Source organism: Sceloporus occidentalis, unplaced genomic scaffold, assembly GCF_023333645.1.
Source record: "Sceloporus occidentalis isolate IW3139 unplaced genomic scaffold, rSceOcc1.0.p SCAF_148, whole genome shotgun sequence".
Classification (NCBI taxonomy): Eukaryota; Metazoa; Chordata; class Lepidosauria; order Squamata; family Phrynosomatidae; genus Sceloporus; species Sceloporus occidentalis.
This window is the reverse complement of record NW_028317128.1, coordinates 1,541,838-1,560,107: the sequence shown is the minus strand read 5'-3', so window position 1 is coordinate 1,560,107 and position 18,270 is coordinate 1,541,838. Positions and strand designations below refer to the sequence as shown.

Here is an 18,270-nt window from a genome sequence, read left to right as displayed (position 1 = left end):
TTCGTATCATTTTAATGTTTTTGGGTAAGAAGCGCATGCAGCGTGTAAGTAACGGTGGGTGACTGGGCCACAGAGCTTGCAGTTTATTGGGAGAGCCGCCGTGCCTCAGAAGGAACCCTCACCTCGTTCTAGAGAACGTTCCGACAGTTAGGATTTGTACACCGCTACGGCCAACGACGGATCACAATATATTTACCGGTCCGAGGGAGGGAGGGAGCGCCGTTTGCTGCCAGCTGTTTGCTTCTTTTATGATGGAAATTTTGGGACGAGAAAAAAATGAAAACATTTAAAATAATAAAGACCAAAAAACCCATAAAAAATATTTTCGGGACCCCGGTAAGTTTTACTGTGGGAGACTCCTGGGGGTTACAAAGACCCCCACAGAGGGCGATAGGCCTGTTGCTTTTGCTGTATGATACAGAGTGCGGGGGGGGATTTTTCGCCCTTTTAAATGAATATTTTCGGAATGTTGGTCCTGAGTTATATCAGAAATTAGGAAAAAAGGTAAATAAAATTTATGAGATAGTCAGGATCAGCCCTGGTCCCTTTAAGGGGTTAAACCGGCCCTATTGGACACACTACACGCTTGTGTGTGATTGGTCTTCTCGCTAGGCTTTATTCACTAAACTGTTTGTTAAACCCCTCATTGATTGACTGGATGGACGGCGGCCGCCGGCTCTCTGATCACTGAACGGGAAGTATAAATTACTGATTTCACTGAGAATGTTTATTTACGAAAGGTCTTTATTTGCTAAGGTGTGCAGTAATTGGTAGATTTAGATGGGGGCCGAAAGGGGCCGATATTCTGGAATTCAGACCAGATGAATATTGAAGCTGCAGAGTAGTCTGGAACACACCCCCCACACCCCCCCGCCCCCCTGCTGAAAAGAAGCCTCTGAATGCCCGTTTTGGGTAGAAGCTGGAAAGTTCGTTGTTTTCATCGCAGGGGATGTTGAGCCGTCGGTCGGCAACAAATAAAACGACTTTAATCCCAGAGATGAGAAAAAAGCAAGAAAACTAATAAAAGAAACGAGGAATTCATCAGAAAACAAAGATCGTGACGTTTAAAGCGCGATAATCATAAAAGGCGGATAATTATCCCCGCGGGGTCGGCGGAATTCAAAGTATTTTTAATATCTGAGCTCATCCCACCACCTGCGGGGCTTAATATCCCGGGAGCGACAGCAACCAACCCCGCCGAGTCCTGCACCAGTTATACAGAGAATACAAAGTGAGCAGCCAATCGGGTGAAGGGGCCGGATGTATAATATATTCTAATATCGAAAGATAAACTGAGAATCTTTCCGTTCTTTACACTAAATAAACCCAATCTGTAAAAAAACCAGAACCCACCAGCAGATCGGCCCCATCCGGCCCCCGTCTAGTCGCCCGTTTCTCCTGCTGTAACGACTCAAACCTTAATCAGTCGTTGGTCTCGTCTTAGATTCAGGAGCCGTATGTCTATCCCATGCATGTTTAATCCCCTCACTGTATTACCCTCTACCACCGTTGCTGGGAGGCTGTTCCACTTATCTACCACCCTGTCAGTAAAGTAAAACTCCCTCCCGTTCCATCTCAGTCTCTGACTCTCTAGCGTTAGATTCCGATCTCTTGTTGTAATTTTTCTCCTCCTTTGGAATAAATTCCCTCCCATCCTTTTTTAACCCTGCGCTTTATTTAAATGTCTCTCCCCGGTCTGACTCTTCCCTCCCCCAGTCTTTTCTAATATTTTTTAATCCTGCAAACTATTCCCAATTTTAGTCGCCTCTGAACCGTCTCCAGAATGTCAATATCCTTCTGCAGATGGGGTCTCTAGAACGGTATTCACTACTCTAGGTGAAGAGGCAGAACCATCTCCCCCCGCCAGTCTCCCCCCAAGTAATTTGCCATTTGATTTGTTCTACCTGGAAGGTTTGCCCTGTAAGAGTTCTGACCCCTGCTGAACCACACAAAACTGTTAAAAGTGCCTCAAGGTATTCGAGGTAGTAGGGGCAACAATACACAAGAGGGGGCTGGCTGGGGCATCACATAAATCAATACTAGGGGGTGGTGGCTGGGGGTATAAATACACATTGTGGGGCTGGCTGGAGAGCACAAATATACGTAGGGGCGGGTGGCATCAATAAACAAGGGGCACAGCTGGGACCCATCTCATAAATCAATACTGAATGGAGGGGCAGGCTGGGGGATCAATACACATAGTGCTGGCTGTGTTAAAATAGATATTTTTTTATTGTTGTAGCTTAGCCGGATGTGGGTGTCTGTGTGGCAGAACCTGTCCTGGTGTGTGTGCGTTTGTGTGTTGGTGTGGCAGAACCTGTCCTGGTGTGTGTGCGTTTGTGTGTTGGTGTGGCAGAACCTGTCCTGGTGTGTGCGTTTGTGTGTTGGTGTGGCAGAACCTGTCCTGGTGTGTGTGTGTTCGGATGTGGGTGGCAGAACCTGTCCTGGTGTGTGTGTGTGTGTCTGGGTATCTGGGTCTGGGTGTCGGTGTGGCAGAACCTGTCCTGGTGTGTGTGTGTGTGTGTCTGGGTATCTGGGTGTGTGTGTCTGGGTGTCGGTGTGGCAGAACCTGTCCTGGTGTGTGTGTGTTTGGGTGTCGGTGTGGCAGAGATTGTCCTGGTGTGTGTGTGTTTGGGTGTCGGTGTGGCAGAGATTGTCCTGGTGTGTGTGTGTTCGGATGTGGGTGGCAGAGCCTGTCCTGGTGTGGATTCGGTCATCTCAATCAGTGAGGAAAAGTAAAGGTTTTCTGTTATTTACTCTATTTCAATTTGCATATTTTATTGAAAAGGATTAGTGGCAGTAAATTGTGGCTTCAGACGCCCCGTGTACGATGACTTTCGTTTTTAGTGTACTGATTACTCCCAATCAGCGCCCCCCTTTTTTGATGCGTGGGTCAGAAGATTGGCACAATATGTGGAATTCGGGAGCCAGGTGGGCAGTTTTAGTAGCCGCAGAGGGGTAAATCTGTACGGAACATCAGAAAAGATTAAAAACCCTGTTAGATCCCCGGAAACGTTCTTGAGCCGCGTAGATGCTTCCGGATTATAATTCAGAGAGCGCGTCAGTGGCTGCGCCCGCCGCAGGGTCTCCTCGCCCGCATTTTTCGGGTCCTTTCCGTGGCTCTCGGACTCGCACCCTTTATCGCCTGTTTATGAAACGCGAGCTCCCTGCGCCGCCCGCGATTTTCTGCGATGAGTGTCGGCTTAATCCGCGCATGGATGACAGACGCTTGTTTTCCAGGAACGCGGGGGGCGAGTTTCCTGCGGCGTGTGTTTATGTATAAACAAAGCGCATTATCTACTAAGTGCTGAAACAGACGTGTTTCATACGTGACGCGGCCCGGCTTCTGCTCCGAACGATCCCGTGACGTACGTTGCGCTTCTTAATCTATTACATTGTTACGGGGAGGAAGGGCGAGACGCGTTACGGCTGCGCATGCCCCGGGGCGCCCAACAAACTGAAAATACCGCGTTTTGGACAAAGATTCCACGGCCGGCTACGCCATGTCACTCAGTAACGCAGTCATTTAGGTTCCAAAAAACCAGTCCCTCACGGCCCCCCTTTTACCGATCCTTCTGCTTCTGATCCTAAAGAAGGCAAAATAAACCCCAATTCAGTGATTTTTCTTATTTTCACATTTAGGGGTAAAATTTCATTCTTGACTCCAAAAGACGATCAGATTTCTCCTCAGATTGAGCAGCTTTAAAATATTAATGTCATTACTGAGGGGGTGGTGGATAAGTGGAACAGCCTCCCAGCAGAAGTGGTAGAGGGTAATACAGCGAGGGTATTAAACACGCATGGGATCGGCATACGGCTCCTGAATGTAAGAGCTGCGCATGTTCAGACATTCACCAAACAGGCTCCAGGCGTTTCATTCCCGGAGAACTGCGATCACTTTGGGAACGGATGGTAGGTAGTCACCGGGTAACTGGGACTGGTTATACTGGAATGGAAATGGTTGTTGCTGGTTGGTGAAGAGTCATCTTACTGTCTGCGCCGGCAGCATCAGGTGGGTGACACGAATCGCCGTGACGACCGGAGCCCCTCCCAGCAGGTAGGAAGGTGTGTCCCCAAAAATACGCTGGGTTTGGATGGGTTCGGAGAGCAGCGTTTGCCGGAGACGTTACCGGCTGCCGTGGGGTCAGGTTACCCGGGGAACAAACGCTTTCGGGGGGACGTAACCCAACGCCGGGGGGCCGAGAGAGCGCAGAGCGGAACCGGATCGCAGCATCAGCTGTAACGGAGGTACCGGTGAGTGCGACTCGCAGGACCGCATGTAAGTGACCAGCCCCATCACACAGAAACCCGGAACCCGCCCGCAGATCGGCCCCATCTGGCCCCTGTCTAGTCACCCGTTTCTGCTGCTGTAACGACTCAAACCTTAAACCCGTCTTAGATTCAGGAGCCGTATGTCTATCCCATGCATGTTTAATCCCCTCACTGTATTACCCTCTACCACTTCTGCTGGGAGGCTGTTCCACTTATCTACCACCTTGTCACCTTCTAGACTCTGTTGGGATCTGTCCGGATGAGGCTCGTCGATTTAATATCAATTACAATTTTTTTAGTATTTCAGAATTAATTCAAAGTAGAACGTGGTGATTTCTGCTGATTATGTCAGAGATGGGAACCCCCCCCTGGAAGCGGTGATATGATGTAAGCTCCTTGGGACGGGAGGGGGGGCACTAGAATGTTTCACCCAGGGTTAAATGGCAGAATGCCTTGAGGCTTGCAGTTGTCATGGTAACAGCAAAGTGTCAGTCTGCAGGTCACATGGCTCATTTAATTTAAACCGTAAACATTATTTCACTAAAACGTGAAATCGTTTATTTATAAAGTATAGAACATTTCGCCCCGTTCACCCCTCTCGCCCCGTTCACCCCTCTCGCCCCATTTGTATTGACTAGAGGATCGGCGGGTCGGGCCGAATTTTTATCGTTTCCCAAATTAACGTCTCCGTCCTGATAAATACATCGTTTCCGTGCAACGAGTTAAAGAATGAAATTACTCGGCAGCATCTGGCCGGCGGCAACTCCTCTATTATTAATGCCGCCGACGCTCTGCTTGGGAGCAGAGATCACATGTCCTTTGTTCGCGGAGGATACAGATACACAACACAATAAGAAGTGCGATTTGGATGAAAAAGTTGGACAGCCTCCCAGCAGAGGTGGTAGAGGGTAATACAGTGAGGGCCATCACCAGGTCCATCGGGGGTAGTTTGCCGCAGGGTGTCGGTGGAAGCGTCTGTCGGGGTGATTGACAGGTTGTCACGCGGCGCACGGTGTCAGGAGCTCCGAGCAAAATAATTCTATTGTCTGCTTTGAAGAATTCCCCTCTACTCACCCTCAGGACACCAAACTTAGCAACAGAGCCCTCACGGCTCCATCGTTTATACTCATTGTTTACACTCATTGTTTACACTCACGGCAAACAAATGTAACGTGTTGTATCGGTCGCATTGTGTCTGACATCAAAGGATTTACTGGCCCCCGGGTCAAGACAAACGCCAAGAAGATGTCATGGGAATGTTCCAGGCTGAATGAGCCTGATGGGAGTTGTAGTCTTGTGATATCTGGATGCTATTAGCATTCTCTGGGTTGGCATATAAATAAATGTATCCATTCTGCAAAATAATTATGATGTCACACAATAGCTGCCAAAAGGGCTGGTTGGATCTGCGGTAATTATCTATATCTCATTGTTAAGAAGATTACGGAAAGGGTAGTAGGTGCCTGGAATAGACTCCCAGTAGAAATAGCGCAGGCAAACACTGTAAAGAAATCCAAGAAAGTGTGTGATGCGCAGAAAGCTCTCGTAAGAATGAAGAGCTAAAGAGGGATTCAAAAAGGGTAAAAATGGCGAATCAGCCCCGCGATTTCACTGATTTGAGCATTCGATGAGGTCAGACAGCACTACAGCTCGATGTATCAGAATTTCACTGTCAGCTGCAGCCTGAAAATGTCTGGTGATGATGTCATAGTGTAGTTACAGAGAAGATACGCACAGTACAGATGGTGTATAAGTGAAACACGTTGTACATGCACGGGGTGGGATGTTTGGCGCGTCGCCTGCGGGGGTCCCCGTCCTGTAAGCCCGCGGCTCGGTAACCCCGCATGGGGCCGGATCTCATTATATGAAAGCACGTTATGAAGTTGGTGCCATGAGGAGCGTGGGCTGACATGTGACATGCTGCGTCCGGGGCTCCACGCTACATACCAAGCTGTGTCTGCCATCTCCCGCAGAGCTAAAAATCAGCTCTGTCCAGCGTGTCAGTCATACAGGGCGTTACCGGCCCCCCGACCCTTCCAGCCCCCCGTCCGGCTACTGGGACTTCCAGTCCTCCCAGCGAGCTCAGACACATCAGAGCCGGAGCTGAGGAGCTAACACTCGGTGACCGGGACGGGCTGCAGGTAAGAAGGGTCGGGGCTCAGTAACGAGGGCTTACGACTCGCCTTAGAGCTGCAGTAATTAACCATTACACGGCCCCCCTGGACCGGCAATAATTAACTATTTTCGTGCTGTTTCAGGGATTTTTTATTCAGACATTTTATAGAAAGGCAGCTGCGTGCGGATCCTCAGAATCACTCAGTGATACCCCACACGTACTGCAGGGGGCAGCGTTTTAAATGCCCCAGACCCTGACATGGGAAACTTAAGTGCCCCCTGGGGGGGAAAAACGGCTGGATTTCGAGAATTTTGATTTGTGAGCCGCAACCGCTATACGCGCAGATATTTTTACACATTTTTGGGGGATGTTTTTCCTGATATCCCGTCACGTGGGGCAGATGCCTGCTTTGCTTGGGGTTTTTCTCTGTTGCTTTTGCCCGTCGGTTCAGCCCCACACCCGCTTCTTGCTGTAATACGTCGCCTGTCCTGGACGCAGCCATTTGTAAACCAAGACACGTCGTCGTCTTTTTGGGACAAAGAACTCTTTTATTGTGTGATGCTGACATTTTTTGGTATTTTCAATTCCAGCTAAAGCTTCATTCACGAAAAGATCAAGTTTTGGGTGTTTTGAAACGCGGCATTGTTTTCGGCGGCGAATGTCAGCAGGTTCTGGGCAATGACATCGAACGCGGGAGCCGTGTCAGTATACCTGGCACCGGCTACCCGGAGCCCCTCCCTGCCTGAGCCGACACAATTACCCCAGGCTGAGGGGCGCAGACCGTTGGCTACTTGAGCGAGAGGCGATGGGGTCGAGCTGGTTAGCTGCGAGTCTCGCGCCTGTTCAGACCTGAGAATCCGGAGAACGTGCCCGACTCGGACTGTCTGGAGGCTTAGTACCCCAGGCCAGGGTCATAACTCACCCCCCGCCCAGGCCAGGATCATTACTTCCCCCCATGCCCTGCTTGATTGCCTCATTCCCCAGGCATCTCCTCTGCCCCCTGCCAGTCGTGTTGCAAAATCGCACTCCGACGTCACTCCGATACTTTCCTCGTAACATCCGAAATCTTCTGATCTGCTGCACACGAGGCTTCGTCTCCTCGCTGCTCGGGTTGCAGGCAACGGGGGCCGCACCAGACACCCCCAATCAGGAAAGAGCGTGAATAAGGGCCTGAAAGACGAGGTGGTTCCTCCGCAATCATCGCCCAGTAATGAAAGGTCACCAAAGAGCGAGAGCCTGAGAGCTTTTTGCTGACTTGGCTTAAAAATAGCAATAAAAATAGTTTCAACAGCAAAAGAGACGGAATTCAACCCAAAACAACGTGGAAATCACAAAAACTGGTTTTATAATAGCTAAATAAAATACCAGAGATGTTTCGAGGCCACCTTCTCGCCATTTATTGGGTAACAAGAGCCATGCTGAGTGGGGTATTTAGAAGAAGAATAATGGGGTTTATTTTCCCGTTTAATTTATAAAGCCGTTTCCTGCTGTTTCTATACACATTATCGGGGCTTTTAGGGCTGTAGAACCCTGCGATCCCCTCATACCCAGCAAACATTCTGACCTCCTAGAAAAGAGGGGCATCAGGGGAGGAGAGAGGGGCATCGGGGGGGAGGAGAGAGGGGCAAAGTGATTTAAGCCAAAAGACCGACTGGCTGTATTTAGTGCATATAAAGCATTTTCATTTGTGGAAACTGTCATGAAATTGTGTTTAAAATAACTCCATAACACTAGCTTTGCATTTTAAACTGCGAGGTAACAATTTTTGTTCTGTTTGCGGTAATTAAGTCCGCCATGGGTGTAACGGGGTAACTTCTGCAGCCGTCTCCTTCTGTTCTGCCCCTTTAGCGATGACCCCGGTGTGGTTTCAGAGACGTCTCACAGGGCTGCTCAGTGCCATGGGGTTGATGTTGATTACAGGCATGGTTTGCAGTCAGGTAAGTTTGGGTCTGAGAAATCTCTCACACGGCCTGAACTCTCCCCGTCTGTCTCTGCAGAGTGACTTCTCTATAATGGGAGCGACCGATGTCACCCATCAGATACAGCGAAAGACGCAGCCTGCCATCTTGTGACGGGTGACAGGTACTGCACCGGATCGTTGAGCGCCTATTCTTCAGCCTGGACTGTTAGGATTCAACCCCAATGGGACAGCAGAAATGAAGCTCCCGCTTTTACCCCGCAAGAATAGAACCCCTTCCTACCGGTAATCTTTAACATTTTGTACACATGGAGTATTCAGGACTCAGGGGGTGACTGAGGGTCCTGCACCGGCCCTAACTGTCCCCCATCTTGCTGGAGACCTATGGAAGAGCCACTGACGGTGCCTGGGATATGGAGCCGGCCCTGAATTGCACTGACCTATCACAGAGTCGTTTGGAGACCATTTTGGATAGAGAGGAGGCTCTGGGGGTCCTTCAGGAGGTCTGCAGAGTGTCCAGGGTAAGGAATGAGGGGTATGCTCAAAACATCGTAGAGGGGATGAGGAAATACATACTATCGTGATCTTTTTTCCCTACAGCCGCCAGACAGAACACGTATCTCTGCCGCCATCTTGGGGGTTTCTGGGTCACTTCTCTCTTGCGGTCTCCTCCTCGCCGTCTTCTTCTGTATCTTCACTGTGAGGTTCCGCGGGAACAGGTTGGTAACTTCGTGTCGTTACAGTGAGTGTGCGAACGCTGCTAAAGTGTCCGTGGCTGTTTAGTTCAATGCTCTATACAGCAGCCATCTGTATGGTCTGTGTGTCTATAGAGACTGCGTGTCTCGGTTCCCGGGGTACGGTGGGTGGTGTTCAGCGTCACACTACAGGCTGTGTTGTTTCAGGATTGTGAAGATGTCCAGTCCCAATCTGAACCTGGTTATCCTATTGGGCAGCGCTCTCTCTTACATCAGCGCCTTCCTCTTTCTGGTACAAGAACCCATCATTTCCATGGAAACTGTCATTCAGGTGAGCATCAACCCCATCCAGCCTCCACCCCCTACCTGTCCAAAGGCCACGCAGTCAGCGATGTTACCGTCTATGTGGATCTTGTTTGGTTCTTTCCCATCCATGTTCTCCTCTCCATCCCCCTCCGTCAGCATCTTCATCCTCCTATTGTCCTACTTCTCCAAAACCTCTTTATTAACCAACACAATAACCCCCCGCAAGCCTCTGGAAAACAGATTTGTTTGTATCAGAAGAAAGAATTTCCATCTCTCGCTACCTTTTGTTTGTCGTGTGCCCCAGGTGCGGATCAGCCTTCTGTATGTGGGAATCACGTTGGTCTTTGGACCTCTGCTGGGGAAGAGCTGGAGGCTCCACAGAGTATTTTCACACCGTGTTCCCGATAAACGGGTGGTAAGTGATACAACTGCCCCGTCACAAAAATCCCATCTCTAACCCAACCGCGAACATGAAAATAATAATATATATATAAAAGCAAAAAGTATGAAGACTTTAACCTCGAAGTTACAGAACCATACATTATAACGAAGACATCGCACAATAAGGTTTATAGATCATTTTGTTGCTACTAACGCATTTCCCGTCAGGCTCCCGTATTAGTGGCCGGTGGCCGGTACACTGTAAGAGCAGCTCTTCCGAGTGGCCACCAGCAGGAGGGCGAGAGACGCCATTAACGCGCAGACTACAAGCTACTATTAAAGATCCAGAAGCAGGTCCTTTTCGTGTGCAGGATGGTGGCGGCTCCTAACCGCGTCCAATACTTTCTTCTGCAGATCATTAAGGATCTAACACTGCTTGGCCTGGTTGCCCTGCTCCTGTTTGCCGACTCCCTGTTACTCCTTGTTTGGGTCCTGTCTGACCCTGTGTCGTGCGTGCGGATGGCAGCTGCCAGCATCAGAGTGAGTTTAAGAATCGGCACGCTGTCTATACAAACATAAAAGCCAAAACCACCTTATTTTCCTCATCGCCCCAATTACCTTGTGAGAATGAGCCACCACTTACCTTTTCCCAGGCCGCAGGTCACAGGATGCTCTGTGCCGTCTCCAGCACCAACTTCTGCGCCTCCCTATACGCTGATCTCTGGATAGGCCTTCTCGGCGGGTTTAAGGTAGGAGCGTTTTATCCCAACCTGGTGCGCGCTTAGAGTTAATGCAGAGCGTATCCTTGACACTTAGTTACCCGTCAGTCTTTGTATCCCGATTCTCGCAGGGAGCCCTTCTGGTTTATGGAAGTTACTTGGCTGGTCTGACTCGTAACATCAGCTCTCCGCCGGTCAACCAGTCCTTGGTCATCATGGTCGGGAGCGCCCTGGTGATTTTAGCTGCTGGTGCCGTGATCTTAATTAATCGTTACTTTTACTCTTGGCCCAACCTGGTGTATGGGATAACATCCGGGAGCATCCTCATCTGTAGCACCACCATCAACTGCCTCGTCTTCATCCCGCAGGTAACTGAAACAAAGAGTTCCGGAACATTTAGGGTTTATTTCTACCTCCCATCCTTATGTTTTTGGTTTTCTGTGTCATGGCCTCCTTAATCTGGAGTCTGGAACAGGTGAGCAGGAGTGGATGGGCTAGTGGTTATAATTCAAGCTCCCAAACAAAAGTTCCCCATGTTGAATGTATTAAAGAAATGGCTAGATTTGTGCAAACGCTATTTTTGGTCCATTCGTTTTTGGGCAACAAATTTAATTTCATGCCCTTTCAGTTCAGATGAAATTCAGAGTCTTTTTCCATTCGGATATGAAAGTCATCTACGCAGCTCTGTTGTTCTGTCTTCTTTCTTGGTCGGGTTCTCCCGGGTATCAGCTGCGTTAACTCAGCCTCCTGGAGCGCTTCCTCAACAGGGCGACTGGAGAACAGATTCCCAGAGAAAGAGAAGTCTGCATTATTCCGGCCTCTCGGAATCCTGCGGCCGGGTGTTCCGGGAAGCCTATCTAACAGAGCTGATACTGGGGAGATGCTTGCTTTTGTTTGTTTCTTTGGGGGCCCCACCTTTTTGGACATTCACACCAATTAATAAAATTGGCAAAAAATAAATAAAATAAATCATAGGAATCTGAATGCACTAGAAATGGCCAATACCGGCATTTTTGTAACTTGATCATTCCTGCCTTTCTCTCTGTATTTCATTTCGCTCGCCAACACACTGAGAGGTAGTAAAAACCTGTTTGGTTATCTGCCCCACATCCCAGTTACTGCAGTGGAGGCAGTTTGAGGAAGAACAAAGTAACAGCGTAGTCCAGATGGCCAAGTATTTCAATAGCCCCAGCAAGAGCTTCCGATCCATGTACAGCGAGGAACAGATCTATCAACTGCTCGGAGAGAACACGTCCATGAGAAGACTTCTGACCGAGGTGAGAATACCCCAAAAAGGGACTCGTGTGGTTTTATCTCGGTTCTGCAGCTGTGCCACGTTGGGCAGGAGGCTGTTCCAGGCGCTCGTGTTTTAGACCGTTAAGCAGATCCTGTTTAGTTACAAGCACTCGCTCATAATATATCCTCGTAACTTATGGTACAGCTTTTTGGGGGGCAAAAGTATGACTTAAGCTAATTAGAAACAATATAAAGTCCCGCTGAGACACAACGTGTGGTGGTTTGATGCAAGGTTAAGAATCTGTTGCATGTGCATTAGTTAATAAGGAAAATGGTCTCCATAGTGGGGCAAGAAAATATGGATTTATTTATTGGGCCAATTTAAAAAAATAAAAAAAATAAAAATACATGTTACAAAGAAGTTACACGTAAGTTTCTTCTTCAGATCGGACGATGAAGAGACCTCTTGAGGTCCCAAAACTTTTGTGACCTCACATCGTATTTTCCATGTTGGCCAAATAAAATATATCAACTTCTACTCAAGTACTTTTACCCAAATTTGATTGTTTGGTTTTTTTTTAGTTCTCGTTAGTTAATGTTATCGTTAATAAAAGGTTTCCTGGTTGTGATTAAGTGTCGTTTGATACTTCCCACAGAAAAATGCTGTTATAGAAAGTCTCCAGGAGCAGGTGAACAGCGCCAAGGACAAGTTGGTTCAACTACTTAAGTCCGAAGAAAGTTTTGATGCGACGGAAGGCGGTGAGATAATCGTTTCGTCTCCTTCGGCATCAGCTGATCAACACATTGAAGCTACTTCAGGTGAAACAGCCGTGAAAAGACCAAACCCAGAATCAACCACGTGTGATCCGGGATCCAAAGCGTGCGAGGCGGAGGACGTTCAAGGAGCCGGGCAGGATCCTTCTCCTGGACTTCAGTCCGATGTCTCACCCGACCACACCGACGTACAAAATGAGTTACAGTGCAAGGATTCTGACCCATCCGGGGGCTCCGGTCCAGCTGAAAAGCTGACATCAAACTCCAGGAATGTGAGTTTCACGGAGAACATTTATGCAGCTCAGTGCCACCACCCAGGGGTTAATGGGCGAAGCGCATACGAAGACTGGGAGCAATTATCAAGGAAGGTGAACTACGTCAGTAGTGATAAACTCCAAGAGATTCTGAAGGAGCTCAGCGTGGAGACGTTGCCGGGGTCCAGTCGTTTATCCCCCAGAAGGCAGAGACGGGCCAGCCACAGCGTCCACAGAGAACACGCACCCCTTTCCACCGAGAGTTTTCACAAGGTGTGTCTCAGCTTGTCCCCCTACCTTACACGAAGAAGACGAGGGCACGCTCACAATCAAAGGAGTCTCCCTACTTACACTCAGGGTCCCAGCTCAGTGCCTCCACCTGCCTGCTATATCATGAGAAAAGGTAACTGGAGCAGGTGTAACAGGGGTAGGGCCACGAGAGGTGAGAGAGCGGCCCACCCAGGTGAGAGCAGCACGAAAGGGGCTTCTGATCACTTCACTCGAAATCACCTGCTTCCAGCCATCGAGACCACAGACCTGGGTGACCCGACGGGACAGGAGCAGAACATTAAAGAGAACGGTGTCCCAAGGTTAATGACAAGGACAGGCTGCTCCGCCATATCGGTTTCTATTACAAAGTGCCGACAATCAGGACCGGAAGCACATGGGATGGTGATATTTGGGGGGCCCGGATCTCAAACGTCCTGTACAGAGACCGACTCGAGCAGCTCGGACGAGGCTTTTTGTTACTGTCACAGGCCTTACTGTGAACTGTGTTTTCCCAACGTATACGACTCCAGCGACAGCTGCACCTCCGAGGCAGACGACACCGCGGACCAGCTGTATGGGTGGTCGCAGCAACCGGTCGTAAACTTCAAAGAGGACCTCAAACCAACGTTTGTATAGCTGGAGGGCAAGATCGGCCTCGGGGGCCGGGAACAAACGGAACTGAAATCAGATGTCATACCCAGCAACACTATGGATTTCACACGGGGGCCACAGAGACCAGAGCCGATAACCAGGCCTCGGGGACCCTTCCAGGGGAGAATCCCTTCTCCTTAATGTAACCGCAGCCCCTTCATGCCCCTATAAAGTGCTGGGAGAGGAGATCCCTGGGAGGGGGGGGCCTTGGGAAGTTCCCAGGTATGTTAATTGCACAACTAGCTCCAACCGAATGTGACGCCGAGTCAAACGAACACCGCGAACGTCTTGCTCATACGGAACGCAGCAGAGCTAGTATCGCGATTACGAAAGCCAGTTTCACAAATGAATTTACTAGTCAGAGACGGACAGAAGAATTTAGGAGCTGGTGAGGGATGCGCCCAAGCAGCAGCACGGGACCCCCATTCGCTTGCCGTTACCCCGGCCTCTGTGGTTCTGGGGAAGTTAGTCTTCCGATGGTACGCAGATTACAAATGCAGTTCTTGTATCTGATAAAGATAAACACTAAATACCGTGTTTTATATAAATTTATAACAGGAGGGGGGGGAAGCAGATTTACATATCTGATACGAGCGATTGAAGTGGTTAATTAAATTATTGTTTTATTTTCTAGATTTTTAAGTTATTAAAGATTTCTCGAATTGCGTCTCAATTATCATTTTTTGCTGGGTAGACAACTGCGACGAGACAGAAAGCAGTCAGTAAATAAAACAAGCGCTTGTAACGGGGAATCCGGGTGTTGCTGTCCGTTTAAACTAACAAAGTATCTTTTGGCTCTGAGGCTCCACGGCCCCAACAGGACCAAGCGACTTACAGAGTGAACATGATTACACACGGAGTTACCGAGGACTGCCGGAAAGCAATCAGCAAGCGCAGTTTGGGAGCTGAGCTCGGGGTTGCACGTCACATGACAAGCCAGCAAAATAAATAAGCAGAATGTACGGAAAATGCGGTGCGTTTCTTTTCAGAGCTTTTGCAGCCATTAAATAATCATGTACCAGGTGGGGCCAAGAGGGGGCAGCGGCGCAGCGTTATAACCCCACAAAGAACCTGCACTTTTGTGAATAGAACAATCTGTCACTTTTCCCAAATCCTACAGACTATACACTAAATAAACCCATATAACGGTGTGCAATTTCCCGTCCTCCACATCCCAAAAGGTGTTCTATTGGATTGAGATCCGGTGACCGTGGAGGCCGTTGGAGTTCAGTGACCTCATCGTCATGTTCCAAAAACCAGTGTGAGACGATGTGATTTGTGACGCGGTGCGTTATCCTGCTGGAAGCAGCCATCAGAAGATGGGGACACTGCGGTCATAAAGGGATGGACACGGTCAGCAACAATACTCAGGTCGGCTGTCACAATGTTTAAACGATGCTCAACCGGTACTAATGGGCCCAAATTATACCTACATTATCTCTCTCCTATTGTAAAGTTGCTGATTGGTTGAGGCAGCCTGTAAAGGTGGGGAGAATTTTGGAACAGGAAATTGATTAGATAAAGCTGGCTCTGCCATAGGCTGCCACCGACCTCACCTTCCATGAGCTAAAATAAATACAATTGGTTAAATTAACACCTGGAAAACCCTACCTGTAATCCAACATATCCTAGTTCTATTAATATGCTGCACGAACATTTTTTTTTCCGGTTCAGCGGTTTCTAAGATATATTTAATTGCACGTTTGAACTTTGATTAACCGTTTCATATTATCTCCCAGCATGCTCCTGACCACGCTTGTCTTGTCTGGTTATCGCTGCAGGGCTCGGGGTGGACCGGACACCTCTAGCATACAGCGTGCATAAAACTTATTCAAAACGCTTTAGAAAACGCTGAGGCGTCGAACGCAGCGACGTTACAACACCTTAGGCAGCTTGTATGCTGTGCTGATTATTAATGGCGATCAGGCTCATTTAACCCTTAAGATCAGCCGTTCCCAACCCAGCCTTCAAGTCACACGAACGAGACAGGACTTGGGGATTATCAAATTCTATAACCACAGCCTGGCAATTTGATGAGTGCGGCCGGCGGCTGGCCAGCAGACTAATGGGCATTTGCCCGGTGCGTCAGATGGCCTGTCTCTACATTATTGTGCCTTGAGGACTGGGTTGGAAATCACGTCATGTCTTGCAAACTGTTTTTTTTGCTAGACAGTATAAGTTTTTGGGCACTGTCCCGTTTTTAAAGGCACTGGGGGTCGTGGGCTACTGATCCTCTGGCTGGGCCCGAAAGCTGTGCTGCTGGACAGAGCTTCATCGCGTGGCCGCGTGTGGTCTCAGTCGCACCTCTCCCCACGCTAACCAACACAAGTGACTGATTTGGACCCCTGAAATACCGGGGGCACATTAATGTACGCAGTAGGGTCCAGGGCATGTATGGAAAACGACAATGTACTTAAAGTGAAGCGTGTTTCCCCCCCACTTATCAACGCATGTCCTGCAATCACCAGGTCTCTCCCACCACAAAACACTTAAAAGACTCCCCGACGCCGCACTGTTCCGTGTCCGTTCCCGGGAACACAAACAGGGGAATGGTTGCACTGCAACTATATCTTTAATGCAGGTTATGCCTGTACTCAAAACATATGCAATGGCAATCTGAGGATTGAGGAACTGTGAATCTGCCCCTTCATCCTGAGATCGGGGCAGAAACCCAGAGGGTTCCCGTGAACGTATACGGACCCCCTACCTTGGACCGCGGCACCATGAATGAAGCCGGCGTTTCCAGACTATTGCCACGTTTGGCCGGTGACCTTTAGATCTCAGGGTCGTGGGTTTATGTCATCCGTTCTATGAGACCGTCACGCCGGCAGCTGCGCCCCCGGCACATTCCTTACACGGCCTTTTATCCTACCCCTGAGCTGCCCCAACATTACGTAACTTCTGATTCCTCCCCTCCTTATAGTATTTTCTGCTCTTATCCCGTGAAACAAAAACGACTAAAACACTCAGCGTGCAAATCTGAGTATTAAAGTATTTACGCTTCCACCTGTCCTGAATGCCCCTGGGTATATAACTGGGAAACCCCAGCGCGGGAGAGACCGCAAACTTCCGTTACCCCGGATACCTTTAAATATACATTAATGGCCATAATGCATTTTTTCTCTCATCGCAGCTCTGCTCATCAACGGGAAAGGTCCATATCTGCAATTATACTTAATAATGTACTTTTATCACCCAAAACAATACTTAAGGCCTTACTGCACAGCAAATGAAGGCAAAGACAGTTCTGTGAGGAATCAGATTGTTAGCTCCTTGGGTCAGACATTCACTTATGCACAACAACATGCTTGGCCACGAAGCCTAAAGTGACGATCGACCCTGAGACAGAACTACCAGCTATGGAAATCAGATTCTACGCTAAGCACCCCATCACCATAGCAACTCAACATTAGACCGCCTAAATACGTGCTAAAGGTCACACTTCCGGTGTCTTAAAAGGATTTGCCACACCTACTTCCGCCCCCTCCTTGTTTCTGCCGCTGCTGCAGCTGCACGCTCTCACCAATCACAGCCCTCCTTGCATTTTTTTTTTCTGGTCGCCTTTATCCTTAGGCGTTGCAGCAGAGAGGGATATGATAAACCAATGAGCGTTCAATAGACTGCAAGAGAAAGCGGGGAAGAGCAATGCACGCTTTGCATTGGCTAAGATCGTTAACGCCCTAGAAGAGGAGCCAATCGCATGCGAGTATCTGGAACGGTGAGGCACGGAGGAGGAGCAAAGGAAAGCGCCGAGCGGACACTGGTTTCCTTTTTCATTGGTCTAGCGGTAGCTCTTTTCCCTGCCCATCTTACCAACCCTTTCGACGATTGGCTGTGCTTTGCTGGCGAGGGTTGTGGGCTTGGCCATCTTGGAGTGGGACGTCATTCAGGAACTGGCAGCAGTTTCCCCGCCCTTACTCCTATTCTCTATTGTACTTACGCTACTTCTGCAGCGTATTCGTGTAAACTTCGCAGGGCGCTGCGTCATTGTGAAGAGAAGGAGGAGGGCATTACAGGGAAAAAAAAAACCGACAGGCAAATGCGGTCAGTCGGACGGAGGGTGACAAAGGGAAAGAGCTCGATCGCGGAGCGGCGGATATCAGAGGAATCGGCAAGAAACCCCGCGTATAGCTAGTGACAGGACCTCCATATCACCCCGGGAGGCAGGCGGCGGCAGTTCCCCTCAGGGGAGAGGGCACAGGGCGCTTCGGTGACATAACCTCCCAGACATTGGCCCCCAGGAGCGCCTGACTAGCGGGGGAACCTGCAGGTCGCCATTTTGAGTTTTCCTGTGAGAAGCAGTAGGCCTGGCCTTGCGGGGGAGCCGCCATGACCGTATTTTGTCTATCCTCCCCGCCCTCAGCTCGCTGCTAAGGGGCCCAGCTGCTCCAGGGGCCCCGGAGACATCCCCCCCCCGCCCCCATCCTACTTGGCACCCCCTGTATACGGAGTCCCCTCCCCCAGAGCTGGTAGTCATTGAGACCCCCTATCTGTGCCGGTGTTACTTGGCCCTGTGACCCCCCAACTGTCTGCTGCCTACGTGATCACCCCCCCATCTGCTGCCATTTTGTTACCCCCATTGGATTGCCCCCTGAGGGATGCTGCACCAGGAGTGACTTGGGGATAAGGTGACCGGTAAGGGGGACTTAAACCCCAAAAGAAGAGGCTGTGCTCTCCG

The 18,270-nt window shown here is 49.4% G+C and overlaps 1 protein-coding gene across 1 annotated transcript; it reads left to right on the top strand.

The window, feature by feature from the left end:
- Window positions 1-8,238: 8,238 nt before the first annotated feature.
- On the top strand, window positions 8,239-13,577 carry LOC149280744 (putative G protein-coupled receptor 156). The gene is made up of 9 exons (XM_089500139.1): window positions 8,239-8,325; window positions 8,907-9,025; window positions 9,209-9,332; window positions 9,612-9,722; window positions 10,103-10,228; window positions 10,342-10,437; window positions 10,539-10,775; window positions 11,523-11,684; window positions 12,300-13,577. Exons 1-9 carry the CDS (start codon window positions 8,239-8,241, stop codon window positions 13,575-13,577), a joined length of 2,340 nt encoding a protein of 779 aa, XP_089356265.1.
- Window positions 13,578-18,270: the final 4,693 nt, after the last annotated feature.

Bases quoted from the DNA above. Each gene is read 5' to 3' on its own strand.
- LOC149280744 (XM_089500139.1), top strand. From the start codon at position 8,239: ATGACCCCGGTGTGGTTTCAGAGACGTCTCACAGGGCTGCTCAGTGCC. The intron at 8,326-8,906 runs GTAAGTTTGGGT...TTTTCCCTACAG, and splicing joins CAGGCATGGTTTGCAGTCAG to CCGCCAGACAGAACACGTAT. The intron at 9,723-10,102 runs GTAAGTGATACA...TTTCTTCTGCAG, and splicing joins GTGTTCCCGATAAACGGGTG to ATCATTAAGGATCTAACACT.